The following is an 18,000-nucleotide window of genomic DNA, read 5'->3' on the forward strand; positions in this document are numbered from 1 at the left end:
GTCATTATCTAAAACAGGCTATTCTCTTTTTTCTTCTTTATCTCCTATTCTTTGCTCCTGTCACAACCCAGTTCCCCCACATGGAGATAGAGGGATCGGCAAAGTTTCACCAAATCCCAGAACTACAAGCATGGATGTATTAAACTAGGGACTACAAGCCCCAGCAGCAACCTCAGCCTGGCGTTCACCGGAAGGACACGATTTGGTATAAATGCATTTCCGCATCCTCTGCAGGTCCTTTCCTGTCTACGGCCCGTTGGAAGATGGCGGTGCAAATCTCCAAGAAGAGGAAGGTTAGCACTGTTTTATCACAAATTCACCCTTACAAAAAGCGGATTTCTGTAAAATGGTGTCGTTTCGGTTTAGATACAAGAGTTCTGCGTTCGCTCCGCGGTCCGTTGAGCTTGTCGTCCGCCGGTTCAGAGAGGATTGATCCAGATGCTACCGGCGCTGTGCCCTCCTCACTTCGCTAACATGGCACTGACTACCGGGGCCGTAAATTGATGGTAACCCGGGTCCCACTGATAGCAGCCCGCTTTCTTAGAGGACCGAGTCTGCCTGGTCTTCGGGTCTCCCCTTATTCTTTCAGACGAGAAACCACGGACAAATCGCAGTTAAAACGCCCGGTCTCATCTTAGTGTTTGGTCGGTTAATGTGGCAAGCTAACGTATGCATGGAGTTGGACGGAAGGTTAGCTACCTAGCAAAACTCGCTAAAGCGACAGGCACCAGTTAAATTAACGATATCTAAGAGTTGAAACCTACAACGTACTTAATTTTAAATGGTTGCAAACGACTCATGTTAAGTGTCGGGTTCATTAAATGTGTAGTGAATTACGAACGTGTTGACTGTAAGCGTAATAATTCATTCATTCATGACCCGTGGACAGACCGTTTCTCCAGTTTAATCTTTTCACTACGAACTGTCACTGATATGCTACACATGGTGGACTTGTGTTTGAGTCCAGTGTTGTAGTATTAATGGCGACTGTAGTATTACTAGTTTTGGGACTCATACAGTATGCTGCAAATGTATACTTGCATGTATACACATTATACATGCATATTAATTTATTATATTGCCTCATATTCTGCTTACTTGTGATTGTGCGTGATTTATACTCACTGATCCGTTCTTTGGAGACTCAAACAAAACCTCAACTAACAGCATATCACCTAATTGAGGATCATTGCCATGACAACAGCCACATTAGACTAGAAAGCCTAGATTATTATCCAAATTTAAGGCCAGGCTGTCAACTTGGACTGATAGATGCAATGTGAAAAATGCTGGGAGTCCCATGTACTCTCCAGTTGATGCAGCTAATGAACAACATTAAAGCTGACTGTGTTTCCTCTCCTCAGTTCGTCTCAGACGGTATCTTCAAGGCCGAGCTGAACGAGTTCTTGACTCGTGAGCTTGCCGAGGATGGCTACTCCGGTGTGGAGGTGCGTGTGACCCCAACCAGGACCGAGATTATCATCCTGGCCACAAGGTGAGCGTGTAGACCTGGCTGTGAGAGACACACAGGGATTAATGTTCTGCTGCGCAAGCACAGTGGTGGAACCTGCATGAACAAATGTGTCCAGGTTGGGGAATGTGTACAGGGCAACAGCCAAAGCCTTTTAAATATTTGCTGGGTTAGTTTTTATATTTAATTTCTGTGTGTCCGTCCATAGAGATGTCACGAATATCTCATGATCACGGCTCTATCAGAATACTCAGTGGGATCGTGGGACAAAACTGAACCATGACTCTGACAGAACAATTTGGCTTTCGCTGACACACAGGATGTTGTAGTCAACCAATCTTCATGAATATAACTTTAAGAATATAACCCTAAATTTCAATGTTCACGTAATGTTTTCAGGACCCAGAATGTTCTGGGAGAGAAGGGCCGTCGTATCAGAGAGCTGACAGCTGTGGTCCAGAAGAGGTTCGGCTTCCCTGAGGGCAGCGTGGAGGTAAGACCGAGAAAACGCAATATTCAGAGGAACGGCCCAAACTCGAGGCCTTAGTTCGTTAAATCTTGCAGCGCAGAAGAAAAGTTAGGTGTTGTACTGCAAGTAATAGCTATGCTTACAGAGTACTTTGTTCATTTGAGTATTATAATGCTGAAGTAAAAACAAACTGGGATTATAGTAATAAACATATGTAGCCCTCTTCTTTACCATGTAAGAACAAAACAGTTTATTTAAATCCTATAAGAAGAGTCATGGGAACAATCGTACTATTTTGAAATCACTTTTCTCAAAAGTTGAATTAGCGTGAACATTTAAATTTGATTATAATTTATTTTTTGATTAAATTTCTATTTTCTAATCCATATAAATGCTGTGGTTTATAATTCTGTTTTGTAGCCTACTGATTGTTCAGAGATTGTGCTTCATTTACTCATCGTTGATTATTAGGCTACAATGGCTACGTTAGACATAAGGGTTATTATCCGAATTTAAGGCTCGACTGCTGCTACGTTACCGGAGTACTTAAATCAAGGCCTAGGCCAATCAAATCCTGTATATGGATAAATGGCGGTCATAAGGATATTGAAGCCAGATTATCTTCCCTTCAGTGATGATACGATGACGAGGCAGAATGGGACCGTCTGGTTCTGCTGGTTACTGGTTCAGATCCACGTTCTGTGGTTCTGCTCCGGTTCCTCAGATCAGGGTGTCCCTTTCAATTGAAGACACCGAGGCATTTGTCTGAGAAGGGTTGCTGCCAAATGAATATACTGTGTTCTCAATTCAAAACGGAGCCAACAAAAGTTAACTTTCCTCACTGGCCCAGGACCCAAATTGAGTAAATATAATTTTAGTGTTATGTCCCAGTCTAACAGAAACATTCTGGTACTCCTGGCTCACCAGAAATGGGCTTGAGAGGCATTTTTGTTCCAACCTATAGTTTTAAGAGAAGCTATGCAGGATGTTTGACTGAATTGTCTCTTCCTCCTCTCTCTCTGACAGCTGTATGCTGAGAAGGTTGCGACTCGCGGTCTGTGCGCCATCGCTCAGGCAGAGTCTCTGCGCTACAAGCTGCTGGGAGGTCTGGCTGTGCGTAGGTACGTACCAATGCTCAACCACTGTGCTGAAGCATTTTAACATCAAATCACTACCCCATTCAATTTTGAGACATTATAATCACTGTAGTCCCTTCTCCCAGGGCGTGTTATGGTGTTCTGAGGTTCATCATGGAGAGCGGCGCTAAGGGCTGCGAGGTCGTGGTGTCCGGCAAGCTGAGGGGTCAGAGGGCCAAGTCCATGAAGTTCGTGGACGGCCTGATGATTCACAGCGGAGACCCCGTCAACTACTACGTCGACACAGCCGTCCGCCACGTCCTGCTGAGGCAGGGTGAGTACAGATCAGACGGGGACAACACAGCATCTCTTAACAACACTTAGTAACTTTTCATTCAGAAGTTGTTATTTGAGACTTGTGTAAATGCTTGTTTTTTTATTTCATTATTTGAGTCAGTCATTTGCCAGGCACTCGTGACCCTGAGAACTCTTTCTGTATTGGTGCTTACTAACTGGAAAAATCCCAACCAGAACTGTTAGCTCTGATAGCATGCCATTTTGAATGCTAATAGTGATTACAGTCAGTATTTAGGGTAGCTAGTAGTCAAGTGAAATCTGACTATTAACGTGGCCAGTGCTTGGTGAGGAAGACTAAAATTCAAAATATCAACGCATTCAATTCACCCTGACAAAAGTGGAACTCTAAAGCCTGAAGCCAATGTCGGGCTCCCTTTCACTCTGCTGCAGTGACTCCAGGGTTAGATGGTGTAATTCTGTCCTAAACCCTGCAAACTTTGGGTTAACCCTCCTCCAGAGTAAGGCTAAAGAGCATCAGGGCCAAAGTACATGGTTCTCCCACATAACAAAGGTTTTCTGCTACACACTGAAAGTCTTCTGGCCAATTTGGTGTCTGGCAGCAGGACGGTGGAGTGAGCAGGACTGTTCTTTAACCAGAAGACAAGGGTTCAAGCCTTTATATTTTGGCCTGACAAAGTGTCAGATGGAGCCTGGTAGCAAAACACATGGTTTGCTCCACCGTATTCTGTTTAAATACATTAAACATGTCAATATTGAATGGATCTGGAGCTTTTTCGTGTGCAGTAGGAGACTTTCATTGCTGTGTGGACTGTTCTGTTCTAACAGCATCTAAATTGATGATGGAAACGATCATAATTACCCTCCATCCCCAGTTATATCCTGCTTTATTGTTTGGATTGGAGAAGCTACTTTTGTTCTAGTCCTTTTTAAAGGAGGGAAAACGACACACAAGACAGCAGGCATTTGAATGCTAGTCAGTCCTGCAGAAATTTGGGCAAGTAACGATAGATGTAAATTTAGTGCTAATCAAAACCAAATTATCCTTCCTTCGGTGATGATACGATGACGAGTCGGAACAGGACACAGTCTGGTTCTGGGTTTTACTGGTTCAGATCCACGTTCTGTGGTTCTGCTCCGGTTCCTCAGATCAGTGTGTCCTTTTCAGTTGAAGACATCGAGGCATTTGTCTGAGAAGGGCTAAGGATTACCAAGAATCAGATGACAGGGCCGGTCCAGACTCTCGGCCATTTAATAGCAGCTATATATGTTTTTATCAAGTGAAAGAGTAACGGTCCTCCCTGCCTCAAACTACTGGTGAAGTGAAAAGCTTTGGTTCGGATGTCAACCTAACAAAGGAATATCCAAATTGTTGAATAGTTTGGGCCAGCCCTACAATTTTTTACCAATAATTTGTCTTTATCCTGTCTATCCTCTAAAATGCTTTATGTACTAGTGATATCAAACAAATCAATAAGAAAAAACAAGAAGGCACTTCAATATAGAGTTTCGTTTATTTCGACAATAAGCTAAAGTCTATATTGAGGTGCTTTCTTGTTTTTCTTATTTTGTATGTTTGATTTCTGACCACTATTATTTAATAAACTATTTCATAAACTGATTCAAAATGGAGCTATCCAGATAATTTACTGATGTCTATCCGTGTGTGTGTGTCCTCAGGTGTGCTGGGCATCAAGGTGAAGATCATGCTGCCCTGGGACCCCAGCGGCAAGATCGGCCCCAAGAAGCCCCTGCCCGACCACGTCAGCATCGTGGAGCCCAAGGAGGAGCGTCTGCCCACCACACCCATGTCTGAGCAGAAGGGGGCCAAGCCCGAGGTGCCCGTCATGCCCCAGGGAGCCCCCGTTCCCACTGCATAAGAGGGTGAGAGGCAGCACTCTGGGTCCCGTCTCGGGTTAATTTACTGTTCGCTAGGCTTTGGCCGATGAATCACAATATTTTCCCAATATCACCCGCTCTGCTGCAGCACCATGTGTTGCTTAGATCACAACTGTGCAAATTTTTAAACTTGTGAACCTATAATCTACTAGTGGTAGGATAGTAAAAAAAAAAAAACAATCATAGTAGTAGTAAAAAAAATTGTGGGTCCCCCCCCACACACACACACACACACAATAGTGATAATATTGTATATTGCAATATTTTGGCTCCTTGACCATCGCAATATAAAATTGCCCAATCCTAGTGTTCACACAGGAAATGAGCATTTTATCACGATAAACGTAACAATTTGTGTTAAACTTGATGTACAAAATGTGTACAGTGACAATCCTTTTTGCGTGAGGATGTTGAATAATAAATGCATAGGCTTACATAGTGATGCACGGCTAGGTGGTGGTACTGGTAGGTAAACGATGTGAACTCCATTTGGGGATTACCATGTAGCGAACAACAAAAAAATAGGCTACAAACAAAAGATCAATAATATTGTCTAAATAGTAGGAATTTGTGATCACTTTAAAAAAATGCCCGACAGGAAAAGCAAATGCAATTCGAATGAAAGTTTCTCCAGAAGTGAGCTGAAGGATGGTATCAAATCTATTTACAGTCCAAACTGGAAGTGGGCTTCTGTAGGAACAAGCCTTGTGTTTTACTGTTAAGGATGAAGCCAGTATTTGTTCAGTGGGTGAATGATCTTCCCTTCGGTGATGATACGATGACGAGTCGGAACAGGACACGCTCTAGTTCTGCAGGTTGCTGGTTCAGATCCACGTTCTGTGGTTCTGCTCCGGTGCCTCAGAGCAGCGTGTCTTTTTCAGTTGAAGACATAGAGGCATTTGTCTGAGAAGGGTTATAGAGATGTGAACTTACAGCGTTTCCCACTTAAAATATTAACAATTTGACTCAGGACTAGTTTGACTGAATGATTGCTAAGAATGATACAGAAAGAAAATACATCCATACAATGCATACCCTGGATGATGGAAATTAGTTTTAGCTTTTGATGAAATACAGAAAACTCAAACCACAGGAACCCGCTGTTTTTGGCGTCAAAAAAGATTTTTCACAAATTTGCCCCAATGGATTTATCTTAATCACAAATTGTGTTGGTATCCTTTTAATAAACAAGTCTTGAGCTGATGTATGAATGTTGCACAGGTGCTATAGTGTCAGAAGAATACACAACTTGAGATGTGAAATTTACTTAAGTTACTCATACTGATTGTTTTTGTCTGTTGCAGGTTTTCACCATTCCCCCAGATGGAAGCAAGACCCTCTGTTTTTTGTGTACAAAAACAATAAAATCTGGAAAATACACCAATGTGTTGTGGTCCTTCTGTTATCCATTCATAGTTTTCCCCATGATGACACATGCATTTCCTACCAATATGGTGCTTATCATACACAGCTCATTGGCTGTGGCTGTCAATTGATTATAATCACCTGTTAATTTATTACAACCACCTGTTTTCCTACCAACATGGGCTTGTGGTGATGTAACAGAATATTATGAATTTCTTCTTTCCATTTTTTTTTTTCAAAGCAGTTTTTCTGTTTCCAGTTTTGTTTGAAATGCATTTTCTAGTAAATGGGGTTCCCACACTCCTGGATAAGACATTGAATTTAAAAAATAGTGTTTTCCAGGCCTGGAGAAGTTATAAAAAATGATAAAGGGGACAAGTTTTAGAGAAGTCATGACGTTTTATTTGTCAAGTTAATGATATTGGTATTTTTTTCTTGTATTGATAAACATAACAAAAAGCTGTGGCTGGCTGCCTGTTGGAGGAAAATATAGTTGGTTGCTTACTTTTTTGCTGACAGTTAAAATCTGATTGTTTTTGTGAGTGAAAAACAAACTAATGCTTAATGTTTTAGTGTAGTTGATACTTTTTAATTCAGTCAAACTTTAGTCGTGGAAATTTTAAAATGGTCATGGAAAAGTTTGGGTGTTTCATCAGTCAGTTTAAGTATCTAAATATTACTTCAGTGGGGAAATAGTGGCCCAGTTTCTATGGTTTGATGTCTTATGTAATGGATATTAAGTTTGATATTAATAGATCATCTTTTTTGTTTACTGCATGGAAAGACCTACAGACTGTCATGCCCCTAGCTGAATCCTCCAAACAAACCACACTGATTTGCAAATTGAATGTGTAAATATATATTTCTATAGACAATGTAAGCCTTCTAACTGTAATACGTAGATATGGTTTATTTATCCCTTTTTATGTATGCACACTTTGAGAAAAAACTTTCAGACAATAGGCCTACACATGCGTCTGCAACCGTTATGTAAGAATATTCTATTGCCATATTATTTACACAAGGTATAAATGACTCAGACTGCTGCATAATTGTTCTGATAACAAGATTACTTTACTGAATGGGACAGCAGAGTAACATGACACCTACCAGAGAGGAGGAGGGAGAGTAAGAGCTGTCACTCTGTCCCTATTTCTTGGTACCACAAATGCCATCACAACGTAAGGCGGAGTAGTCTGTAATGTTTCACCCAAAGCTAGAAAGATTATGTAATGGGGATGAATAGTTTTTGGGGAATAGCATAATGTGTGAGGCAGGGACAAAGCTATGGCTATGCTAATGTCATCATCAAAGGTGCTTTTTGTATCATTTCACCATCAATGAATCACTGCATACATTTTGAGACATTACTACAATTACCACAAACAAGACCCATCATCAAGAAAGTGACGTCACCACCTGTTGCACTCTACAGAGGCTGACATCACCTGGCACTAAAGATCAGCCAATAGTAGATTGGCAATAGCACATTTCTAAGATGGCAGCAAACATACAAAAGTGGCTGAGGGTTTCAGAGGTAGAATGAGTGACAGACCGATGGAAAAAAAAATGACTTCCAAAATGTTTTTTGTCTTCAGTAAAGCCAAAGAGAAAACAAACGCACCCAGAGCGAGGCCATGAGGGCGGGCAAGTCGGGATATCCTGTTTGTGACAGGAAACAACGGGGTTTATGGGAAATGTGGTCTGAATTTGGAGAAACACTGGCACTAACAATAGCCTACTACTGTGAGGCTACCAATGATTTTCTTGACCATGGTCTCATTTGTTTAGCCTACGGTAATTATACCAAATTTGACAACGATATATTGATCTTTAAAAATAGCCTACTACACATAGCACCTTTAATAATTATTATACCTCTATGCCATCTGTGCCTGAGGAAAAAATGCACTGTTGTAGGCTATGCAGGAGCCGGGCCAGGTTTTTACTGTTGAGTGATTCACCTGATCCACATACAATCTTTGACGACACCCACCGTTCCCAGCAAGCACCACGTCCGGGTTAGGCCACGCCCCCTGCCACCTACCTGCTCAGTAGTGCAGATCTCACCTGAACACCGACACACACACACACACCGGAGACAAGATGAGTCTGCCGGACTACAAGTCGCCTGGCAAACAGTCTTCACCCGCCGTGCCGGTAAGGAAAAATATCTTTAACATGACGGACTGGCTCAGAATATTAACACAAAAATGTAAACAAAACTTTTCACCTTTAACTCTCATCATCTGGACAGCAGGTGGATGGAAGCGCAGACTAGACTAGACTCCAGTGAGGACGAATTCAATTAAGATTACATTTTTTCCGCTTGCCTCTATGGGGAAATCATAATTATTCACACCAGTTGTTTTCTACTTGTTGCCCGTGGTGATGTGAAGGGCTTGGACTGTGTGTTTTCCAGTTTAAACTGGTTTTACAGGTGACTTGTTTCACACGAAATTGAAATCCAGCTTCCAGGAAACTCCCCAGAAGTTTTTTGTCTGCTGAAAGACTGCAGCAGAGGTTTGAGTCGACACTTTCTGCACCTCATGCCCCGCCTAACTGCAGATTTGTTTTATTTGTGAAATATTTATCTGACTTTTAAAGATGATCAGATTAAAAAAAAAAAAAAAAAAAAAGACTATATAAATCTTTCTAGTCATGGTCTGTACATCAAAATGGTGTATGTTAGCCTACTTGAAATTTGGTCAATTCAAAACCTAAAACATCACTGAAAATGTATTTATTCTTTGTTTATAGCCTATTTGTTGCTACACGATAATCCCCAAATGTAGTTTATATCTTAGATATGTTTACCATTTACCTACCAGCACCATCACCTATCACTATGTAGCCTATTTATTATTCATTATGTACATCCACACTCTCAAAAAGGATGTGTCAAGTTTTCAGCAATATACAAAAAACAATTACAAAACACTATAGATCCATTATGGTAAAAAGTAGGGCTGGGTGATATGGTTGAAATCAATATCATGATAATCATAAGGATTTTTCTCGATATCAATATATATCACGATATGGTTCATGTATGCAAAATCACGTTAAATAATCAAATTAATGTTCATCTCATTGAACCGAATGGTAATGTTAGGTGTGATGTCAAACAAAACAGAAATATTCAAATAATATTCCTACCATACCTCATTTTATGAGAGTTTTTAAGTAAAATTTGCTTGTCATCATCAATTTAGACAGCAGAAATGTGTGTCACGATATTAAAATATCTTCATATCGTCACGACATGATTCCAAGACGATAAAAAAAGACGATAAACGATAATATTGAATTATCTCCCAGCCCTAGTAAAAAGTAACGACTCGTAAGTTTAACATAGACCAGTGGTTCCGGGGACCACCAGGGGTCCTTGAGAGAGTTCCAGGGGGTCCCCAGCAAATTGAATTGTTAAACTTCAGAATTATTTCATTTACAAGAAGTTAACACAATTGGAGAATGTAGAAGAATGACTGTTTTGATCATAGTTATCTCTCTACCTACAATACAGATAGTCATGGAATTCTGGACAAAATCATATCTGACAATAAAAATATTCTCAGATTTGGGTTTGAGAGACAAAATCTCATCAAATGGGGGTCCATGGCTCTAACGTGGACTAAATTAGGGGTCCTTGATATGAAAAAGGTTGAGAATCACTGACATAGACGATCCAGTGAGTGTAAAAGTGTTAGCATTTCGTTACCTGCTGTCCTTTTAATAGAGAGGCGTGCTGCTGTGACCTGGGCGGTGCAGGAATGAAGCAGGCATCACTGATTTTGTGATAGACAGCTGGAGCTTGTGGTCTTATCAGCCTGAGTAAACCAGACTAAACCGGTGTGTAGGAGGCTGACGCTGGCTGACACCCTTCCTGCTGCTGGGGAATACTGTGAGCTGAGGGAGAGTTCAGATAGAGACATTATATTTTTTTTGGCTGCATTTTCACTTTTCTTTGGATATGAAATGACACACGGTGAGCAGTTGTTAAGATCCGTACTGGGGACAGATATCCTCCAAACCACTACACTGATTTATGCGTAGTAGAAACTTGTTTAGGCCTATCTAACCTTTCCCAGCAAGCATTTGACGGATGTCGATGTGCAGGAGTCAGCCAAGTTCAACGTCGATCCACACAAGCACAAAATTATCATGATATGATATTATGGCATGGTAACAATTCATATTAAAATAACTTGGGGAAGGGAACTGGTTTGAGCTTCACAAAAAGATACAGGTAGCAGCTACGGACGACTACAGACGTCATCTCAACTTTATATTTATTGGTTTTTAATGTTGGTGCCGGCTGCTGTTTGCTGGGTTTGGTTAAATTCCAGTTCATAGAGATAATGTCATGTTGTTGGCAGTGGTGGTTGAGGCTAAATTTGGTTTTGAACCAAATCTGAGGACGCAGGTTGTAGGCAGGTTGTAGGACACTTTAAAGCTGCTCATGTTTGCGGCTCCAAATGGCAGCGAGCGGTAACTGTTTGAAAAATCTGAACTTCAATACCCAGAAATCTTGCAACACAACGTCAGTAAACTGCTCACAGCTCGCTCATGTTTACCAACTGGCCGGTCTGTGATGCTTTACACCAAAGGAAACCAAAGAGATGAGAGAGGAGAAGTTCTGATTTGTCTCTTCCTGTGAGAGGAGAAGTGACCAAACCTGACACCAGAATTGAATTTGGGCAAACATGGTGAATCTACAGCATCGCAATTATGGGGGATAGGACACTCTTCTCTGTTGCAGCCCAATCTAAATTGGCCTATTGGCTCCAGATTTTGTATAGGACTACTGCCATTTTGAGCGATTATACACAAATTTTTACATCGCTCACCCTCTTGTGCGATTTCAGTTACATTTTAGTTTTGTACATTCTTGTATTTTTCTTGCCTGCAACGTTTCTGTTTGTCAGATTCAGAGAAACCTTTATTATCAGGTAGTACTGAGTGTTGTCAAAGCATATTACAATAGTACAGGATAAAATAAGCTACAATACAGATGAATATGGTACAATAAAGGAGGCAACTTCAGTAATTATAGGAACTCCTGTCTGTCTGTTGTCTTGATGCTGCTGCTGCCTTGTCCGGCTCTCTCTTGAAAAAAGAGATTCGTAATCTCATTAAGTGAAGTTTAAATAAATGACTGTATTTCGTCCTCAGCACTCCCCTGTTGTGCAGCTGAACATCGGCGGTCACCTGTTCAGCGCGTCTCTGAGCACGCTCAGGAAGCACCCTGACTCCAAGCTGGCCGAGCTGTTCTGCGGCCAGCCCAAGCTTCGCACCGACGCCGAGGGACGCTACTTCATCGACCGGGACGGCTCGCACTTCGGAGCCGTCCTGGAGTTCCTGCGCACAGATCGCCTGCCCACCGAGGACATCCAGGAGGTTTGAGTCGAGTTTCAGCTGTTTTCCTCAGGGACGCTCCAGGGGTTTAAACCGTTTCAGACAGGAACCCAAACGAGAAGCAGACCGGAGGATTACTGGTTTGTTTCCCAGCTGAGAAAACCTGTGAGGGGGAAGTGAATGAGTAACGCTCTTTCCTCCATCAGTAGCTGTTGATGTGCCCTTGAGCAAGGCACTGAACCCCCGACTGCTCAGTAGAGCTGCTCAGTAGAGCTGCTCATTGGCCGACAGTATAAGACTCTGGTTACTGGGCAGCTCGAGCTGTGAATTAGGGTTCGACTGATGAGGCCAATACTGATATTTTAGGATTGAAGGTGCTAATAGCAATTATTTTGTGCTGATATTCTTAAAATTTTCATGCCAAAAAAATCCACAAAGATCAGAATTACTCTGTTTTTCAGAGTAGAAGAGCCTCTGAAACAGCATTTAGACCCTCATGGGACATTAAAACTCTCCATTGAAAACCAGGATGATGAAATAGCAGCAGCTATTATAAATAGTGAAATAACGATTCACGCATACATTAAAATCAATTTAGTGGAAGGGCTTCCCATAGACAACCAATGTAATAATGATCAATTGCACAAGAACTTTGTGATCAAACAAATTTGTCATAGTAATGCTAGTAAGTGTGTGTGTTGCTGCAGGTTCACAGGGAGGCGGTCCACTATAACATCAAACCTCTGGTCAAACAGCTGGAGGAAACCCCTCAGTTTTTCGGGGAGTCGGTGGGACGGCAGCAGTTCCTCTCCAGAGTTCCTCACTACAAAGAAAACATTGAGGTGGGTGACGCTCAAACACAAAAATACTGACATGCAGTCTGTCATCATGAGGCAAACAACCGCTAGTATAAACAAAAATCAGCTATATTTCAGAAAAGCATTAAAGTGGTAATCCATGAGTTTTTGGGTTTTTTTGTTTTGTTATTGCCTGCATTGCCCCAAAATCTACAGTATGGCCACACAGTAGTTGCATGGTATATGACTCAGTGGGCCCTATTCTGACAGATCAGGAGTGAAAAACAACATTTTGGGGTCTTTGTAAACCCTCACTGTGACAGCGCCATGTTGACACCTTCAAAACAAATTTTTAGGTTATTATAGGGGGAATTTTGGGGCTTTGGTGCGGATATAAATCACTAAGCCCTTCAACTGCAGGGCTGTAAATGTAAAGTTAGTGACAGCATCATCATGTATCAGGCTCTGGCTTAGGGGCCCCCTGAGCTCTTGGGCCATGGGCCTGTGCCCGATTGGCCCGTTCAGTAATCCATCCATGCCTAGCACCCTAGCAACCACTACTAACACCATAGTAACACCCTAGCAACCACCCAGTAACACTCTAGCAATCACCTAGAAACACCTTAGCAACCACTACTAGCACCAAAAGATTGATGCAACGGTTCTCCGAGCATGGTTTTAGAGATGTTTATTCCTGGAGTTTATCAAGTAAAAGTTATGGAGAACTGGGAAGCTTTGAATGACTGGAATCAACTTCTCCAATTTACACTTGTCAGGCAGAACTACTGTTCATGAAACTAAATCACATCGGTTGAGAAATGAGGAAAGAAATCTGACTGGTCGATGACTGCGATTCTCAGCCAATAAGCTTGTTGAGCGTCCGCACATCAGCTGAGTTTCCCTGGTCGCTCAGCTCTGTAGGAAACTAACGGACTTGGTCACTACTGTGACTTGTTGATCGTGTTTCTCTGTGTATCAGTGTGTCGGAGGGAATGAACACAGTGAAGCCTCCTCACTCCACCTCACCTGTATACTTACAACACATACTTACATACTTACTGTATACTTACAACCTCAACCGCCACTAAATCATTTCCAGGTGCTGATTCGCATCGCCAGAGCGGAGGCCATCGCCGCCCGCCACTCCACCATCATGATCTGCGTGCTGCGGACGGAGGAGGATTTACGTCTCTATGACGACGCCATCAGCAGCCTGGAGGCGGATAAGGAGTCGGTGGTGATCTTCGGCCCCTGGAAGGCCGTTCCCTCCGTCAAAGACCTGCTGGACTGCATCAGGATGGACATCGAGAGTCAGGGCTACAGGGTGAGCGTCCAGCCGCACAGCACCGACAAGGGCTTCCTGTTCAAGAGCTACGACTTCTTCTACAAACTCATATTCTCCTGGTGGTGATGGAGGAATAGAAATACTAGTACTTTAATTAAGTTTTACTGAAGTAGAAGGTGGTTACTGGTGTAAAAATCTACTTAAGTGAAAGTAAAAAGCAGCTCATGTAAAAGTTAGAGAGTAAAAGTTACAGAGTTACTTCTCTTTTTTTACAAAAGAGAATATTTTTATATAGGATTGTTTCCATGCAACGCTTAATTGATGAGAGGGCAGAGAGTTCAAACTAGTTATTTTAATTAAAAAAGCATTTACAAAATAAAATGTATTAACAAAGTAAAGACAGATTACTCTTCTTCATCTGCTGACTGGCCCTTCATTGGTGTAAAAATATCTCATTTATAACTTACTCAGTGTAAATGTTACAATGTTACTTTTCTTTTTTTTTACCTTTTTGACATTGACCTTTCCCATGCAAAAAGCATCAGTTAAGCTCCTCAATTACAGTAATGAGAGTAAATAAAGTAACGTAAATAATATAAAGTAAATATAATTTGGTACTTCCAGTCTTGGTTTCAAAGTGATAGTTCTCTATTGTATGACATTTTTACTTTGAAGCACACATGCCTCTATAGGAGTTTGATGAAAGGTCGGCCACCAAGTTGAGCTATTCACCCATTTTTTTGTTTTTAATCGTAACTTCCTTGGGAAATCACAGAGACATTACACATACATAAACAAAGACGTCAAATTCCTTTTTTTTCTTTTTTTTTATCATTCCATGTTAGTAGATGGTTAAAGTGATATTTCAGTTTGACACTATATTTTTAAGCTTTAGCACACATGGCTCTGCAGGAGCCGATATTTAATAGGAAACATTGGCTCCAGGCTCCTGTAGTCCTCATCGCTCACTTAATCCCATCCTGAAAACTGTCTAAAAATGATCCCAATAAATTTATGAAAAGATGCCCAGCTGAGACAACTGATTACTGGAGGTTGACTGCTGCTGAACTTCTGAGTTGTAAAAGTGAAATATTCTACAAAACAGATATGTAAAACACACACAAAGTTATGCACAATGAAAAATGTATCAAACATGCATTTCTGTGTGTGTGTGTGTGTGTGTGTGTGTGACTGAGAGGGAGAGACAATTGTGTATGAATTCCATGTACGTTTGAGTAATGATTGACGGTATTTTGACAAAATAGACAGTCTAATGTGACCAAGTTGCTGCAATGTATCAAATAGGTTTTTGTTTTTTTTATAAAACTGCATTGTTCATACATTTCTGTAAATGTAGGGTTTTATATCTTGATTTTCAAACACAAGCTACTGTAGACACAAGGGGTCAGCAAAGCATTTGTACATAATGAATTTCACAGGTATGCAGTTAGAGACTCAAGGCACTGAAGTATTGTTTTGAAGTACTGTTTTTTTCTTGAAAAAAATAACTATATGCCTATAATAGTTATTTTTAGTGGCTTATAAACATGAATATCCTTTCATAACCTGTGTAATGGAAGTTAAAATGAGTATTTTATTGCTATTGGGCTGTAAAGCTAATACTTTGCAATAAACAACCAACTGCCCAGTCACAAAGTAAGAAAATGCACTTTTTTCCCACTCATGTTGCATCATTATATTGGTTAGATAAGTGCTGAAAAACAGTTTAGAAATGCCTTGATTTCTAACCTCCATGACAGTTCTGTTCTTGACCAACTAGTTAAAAGTTTGCAGTAGAATATAATTCCATAATATTTACCGTGCCAGGAAATTAAGTTTTCAAGGGAAACGGTATATTATACACACATGCATATTATACACAACGGTGAATGACGCACAACACAGATGAACGGAAACAAAAGGTCACAAATTTCACAAATCCTAACCTGAACACAGTGACTTAACAGAAAGCGGAGCAGCAGCCCTGGTGTTCACCACAGAGCAGCCGGAGGTATCACAGCTCTGTCGAGCCTCTCTGCCCCCGTCACACCGCTTCCTGTCTGAACAGAGGGCAGAAAAATATCATCGGAGGGTAGAGACTGTCCCAAGGAAGAACCATGGTAACAACCAGCATGTGTTCGTTAACAGCCATGTGTCCTGTCGAAGTGTCCTTGAGCAAGGCAGTGAACCTCCAGCCTGCTCACTCACTGCCAGTCAGTCTGGACAAGAGCTGAGTCAGCAGGTAAATGTGAAATAACATGCTGAGGTGAAAGAAGCAGACATGGTTAAGTAAAAGTAGAAGTGCCCTGAAATGAATTTACTCAGGAAAAAGTTAAAGTCCAATGTAAAAAAAATCATTTTTGTGTCAAAAAAAAGATCCCCACAGAATCTTTCTTCTGGTCAGGGTGAAAAGCCTCTGAAGCAGCATTTAGATCATCATGGGACACTAAAACTCTCCACTGAAACCCAGAATAATGAAATTCTGTTAGTGTTAGCAGCTGTCTAAAGCAGAGTGACCCACCACACATATTCGATGATAGAGGAAACTCTGGGATACATTAGGCCTTCAAATGAGGAATTAACTTACAAAAATCGAACTATTAAGAAACAGAATGTGCAAAGACAATTTCATTGCAGTTTTTCAGGGTGGAACCTCCATCATATTGGCAGTGGACGACATGCCGATGTCACACAAAAGTACAAGTAGATATTCCTCACAAGCCTTTCACAGCTCAGTGGCTGACAGCATGGAAACCTTTAAACCTCTAAAGCTCTGTTAAAGGGAGGTGTAATTTGTAACTACAGCAGTTATAAATAAATTTAAAACATCACAAGTGTGAGGTCCCCTGAAATGGAAAATCCATGTGCTCAATCTTGTTACTTTTTGTCATTTAGTTTAGTTTTCTCCTCCTAACACCAGTGAGATGCTGGTAAAGCGTTTTTGCTGTGACATTTTGGCAGGTACCAGACTTTATTTGTGGGTTACATTCTAATAATAAATCAGTTTTTCTGTTGGACTACTTAGCTTCTGCTTTTTTTGGGCGCTCATGTAGAGAAATTTAACATTGCGCTTGCCTTTTCATGTGATATTCAGTGTTTTGTTGCTTAGGTACATTATTATTTTAATGGGACTGCCTGTTAAAATAACATAAAATAAACGTCTAGAAATGTGAATTCTGCTACTTGACAGCCTAACCGCAAAATTAGGTCGAGAAGTGTTTCCTGCCTCGGTTAAAAAAAAAACGGTTGGTATGGACATGCAGACTACGACCACAATGTCACACTTCCTCTCAACACTCAAAATGAACAACGTTGCACTTTACATCTTACATTTTGGTTTACTGCTAACCAAGTCTCAAGTTAAAAGTGAGACAAAAACAGTGGTTAATATGGTTGGTTTTTTTTTTGGTGTTTTCACTTGGTCATGATTTTTCATTTATTTCATTTGTTTCAATTACAAGTAGAGTGTATGTACAGTATGTATGTATGTATTTCTTTGCAGTGAAATGATAAAATAGAGTCATAAAACACTTTGTTAATGTGATTATTTTAAAGATGCCAGTAATATGTCAGTCATTTATTTATACTGATGTTAAAATTAGGACTGACAGTTTATATTTTAAAATGTCAGTCTGTGGCATAAAACCAGTCTATGAAAACAACAGCAAACAGAAACATTACATCATATGACCATTATGGGTTAAAAAAAAAAATACAATCACATACATGTACAATCATACAATCAGTCCTTTAGATAACACATCATACACACATCACAGGGGGGAAAAATCTTACCATCACACAATCAGTCAGTATAAATACATAAATAAAAGGCAAAAATTTTATAATTCAGGTGACATTTTGCCTTGCAATATGTCAGATGTTCTATTTTCTTGAATCCTAGGTAATAGGTTGTGTAATACATTATTATATTATATAGGATGTAATGCATACTATTCACCTGT

The 18,000-nt window shown here is 40.7% G+C and overlaps 2 protein-coding genes and 3 non-coding genes across 5 annotated transcripts; all 5 read left to right on the forward strand.

Moving 5' to 3' along the window:
- Positions 1-236: 236 nt before the first annotated feature.
- Positions 237-6,610, forward strand: rps3 (ribosomal protein S3). The gene is made up of 7 exons (XM_071542311.1): positions 237-293; positions 1,365-1,495; positions 1,871-1,964; positions 2,967-3,061; positions 3,163-3,350; positions 5,012-5,215; positions 6,535-6,610. The coding sequence occupies exons 1-6, from the start codon at positions 264-266 to the stop codon at positions 5,209-5,211; spliced, it is 738 nt and encodes a 245-aa protein (XP_071398412.1). The 5' UTR covers positions 237-263; the 3' UTR covers positions 5,212-5,215; positions 6,535-6,610.
- On the forward strand, positions 2,567-2,714 carry LOC139663637 (small nucleolar RNA SNORD15). Its single transcript, XR_011696723.1, has one exon. It is a non-coding gene; the product is annotated as a small nucleolar RNA SNORD15 (small nucleolar RNA).
- Positions 4,381-4,530, forward strand: LOC139663630 (small nucleolar RNA SNORD15). The gene has a single exon (XR_011696722.1). It is a non-coding gene; the product is annotated as a small nucleolar RNA SNORD15 (small nucleolar RNA).
- Positions 5,993-6,142, forward strand: LOC139663626 (small nucleolar RNA SNORD15). The gene has a single exon (XR_011696719.1). It is a non-coding gene; the product is annotated as a small nucleolar RNA SNORD15 (small nucleolar RNA).
- Positions 6,611-8,664: 2,054 nt separating the features above from the next.
- kctd14 (potassium channel tetramerization domain containing 14) lies at positions 8,665-15,853 on the forward strand. The gene is made up of 4 exons (XM_071542322.1): positions 8,665-8,755; positions 11,771-11,995; positions 12,661-12,795; positions 13,850-15,853. Exons 1-4 carry the CDS (start codon positions 8,702-8,704, stop codon positions 14,159-14,161), a joined length of 726 nt encoding a protein of 241 aa, XP_071398423.1. The 5' UTR covers positions 8,665-8,701; the 3' UTR covers positions 14,162-15,853.
- Positions 15,854-18,000: the final 2,147 nt, after the last annotated feature.

Source organism: Centroberyx affinis, unplaced genomic scaffold (assembly GCF_046629955.1).
Source record: "Centroberyx affinis isolate AG114_WGS23_722 - 3 ecotype Tasmania unplaced genomic scaffold, CSIRO-AGI_Caff_v1 ptg000228l_1, whole genome shotgun sequence".
NCBI lineage: Eukaryota > Metazoa > Chordata > Actinopteri > Beryciformes > Berycidae > Centroberyx > Centroberyx affinis.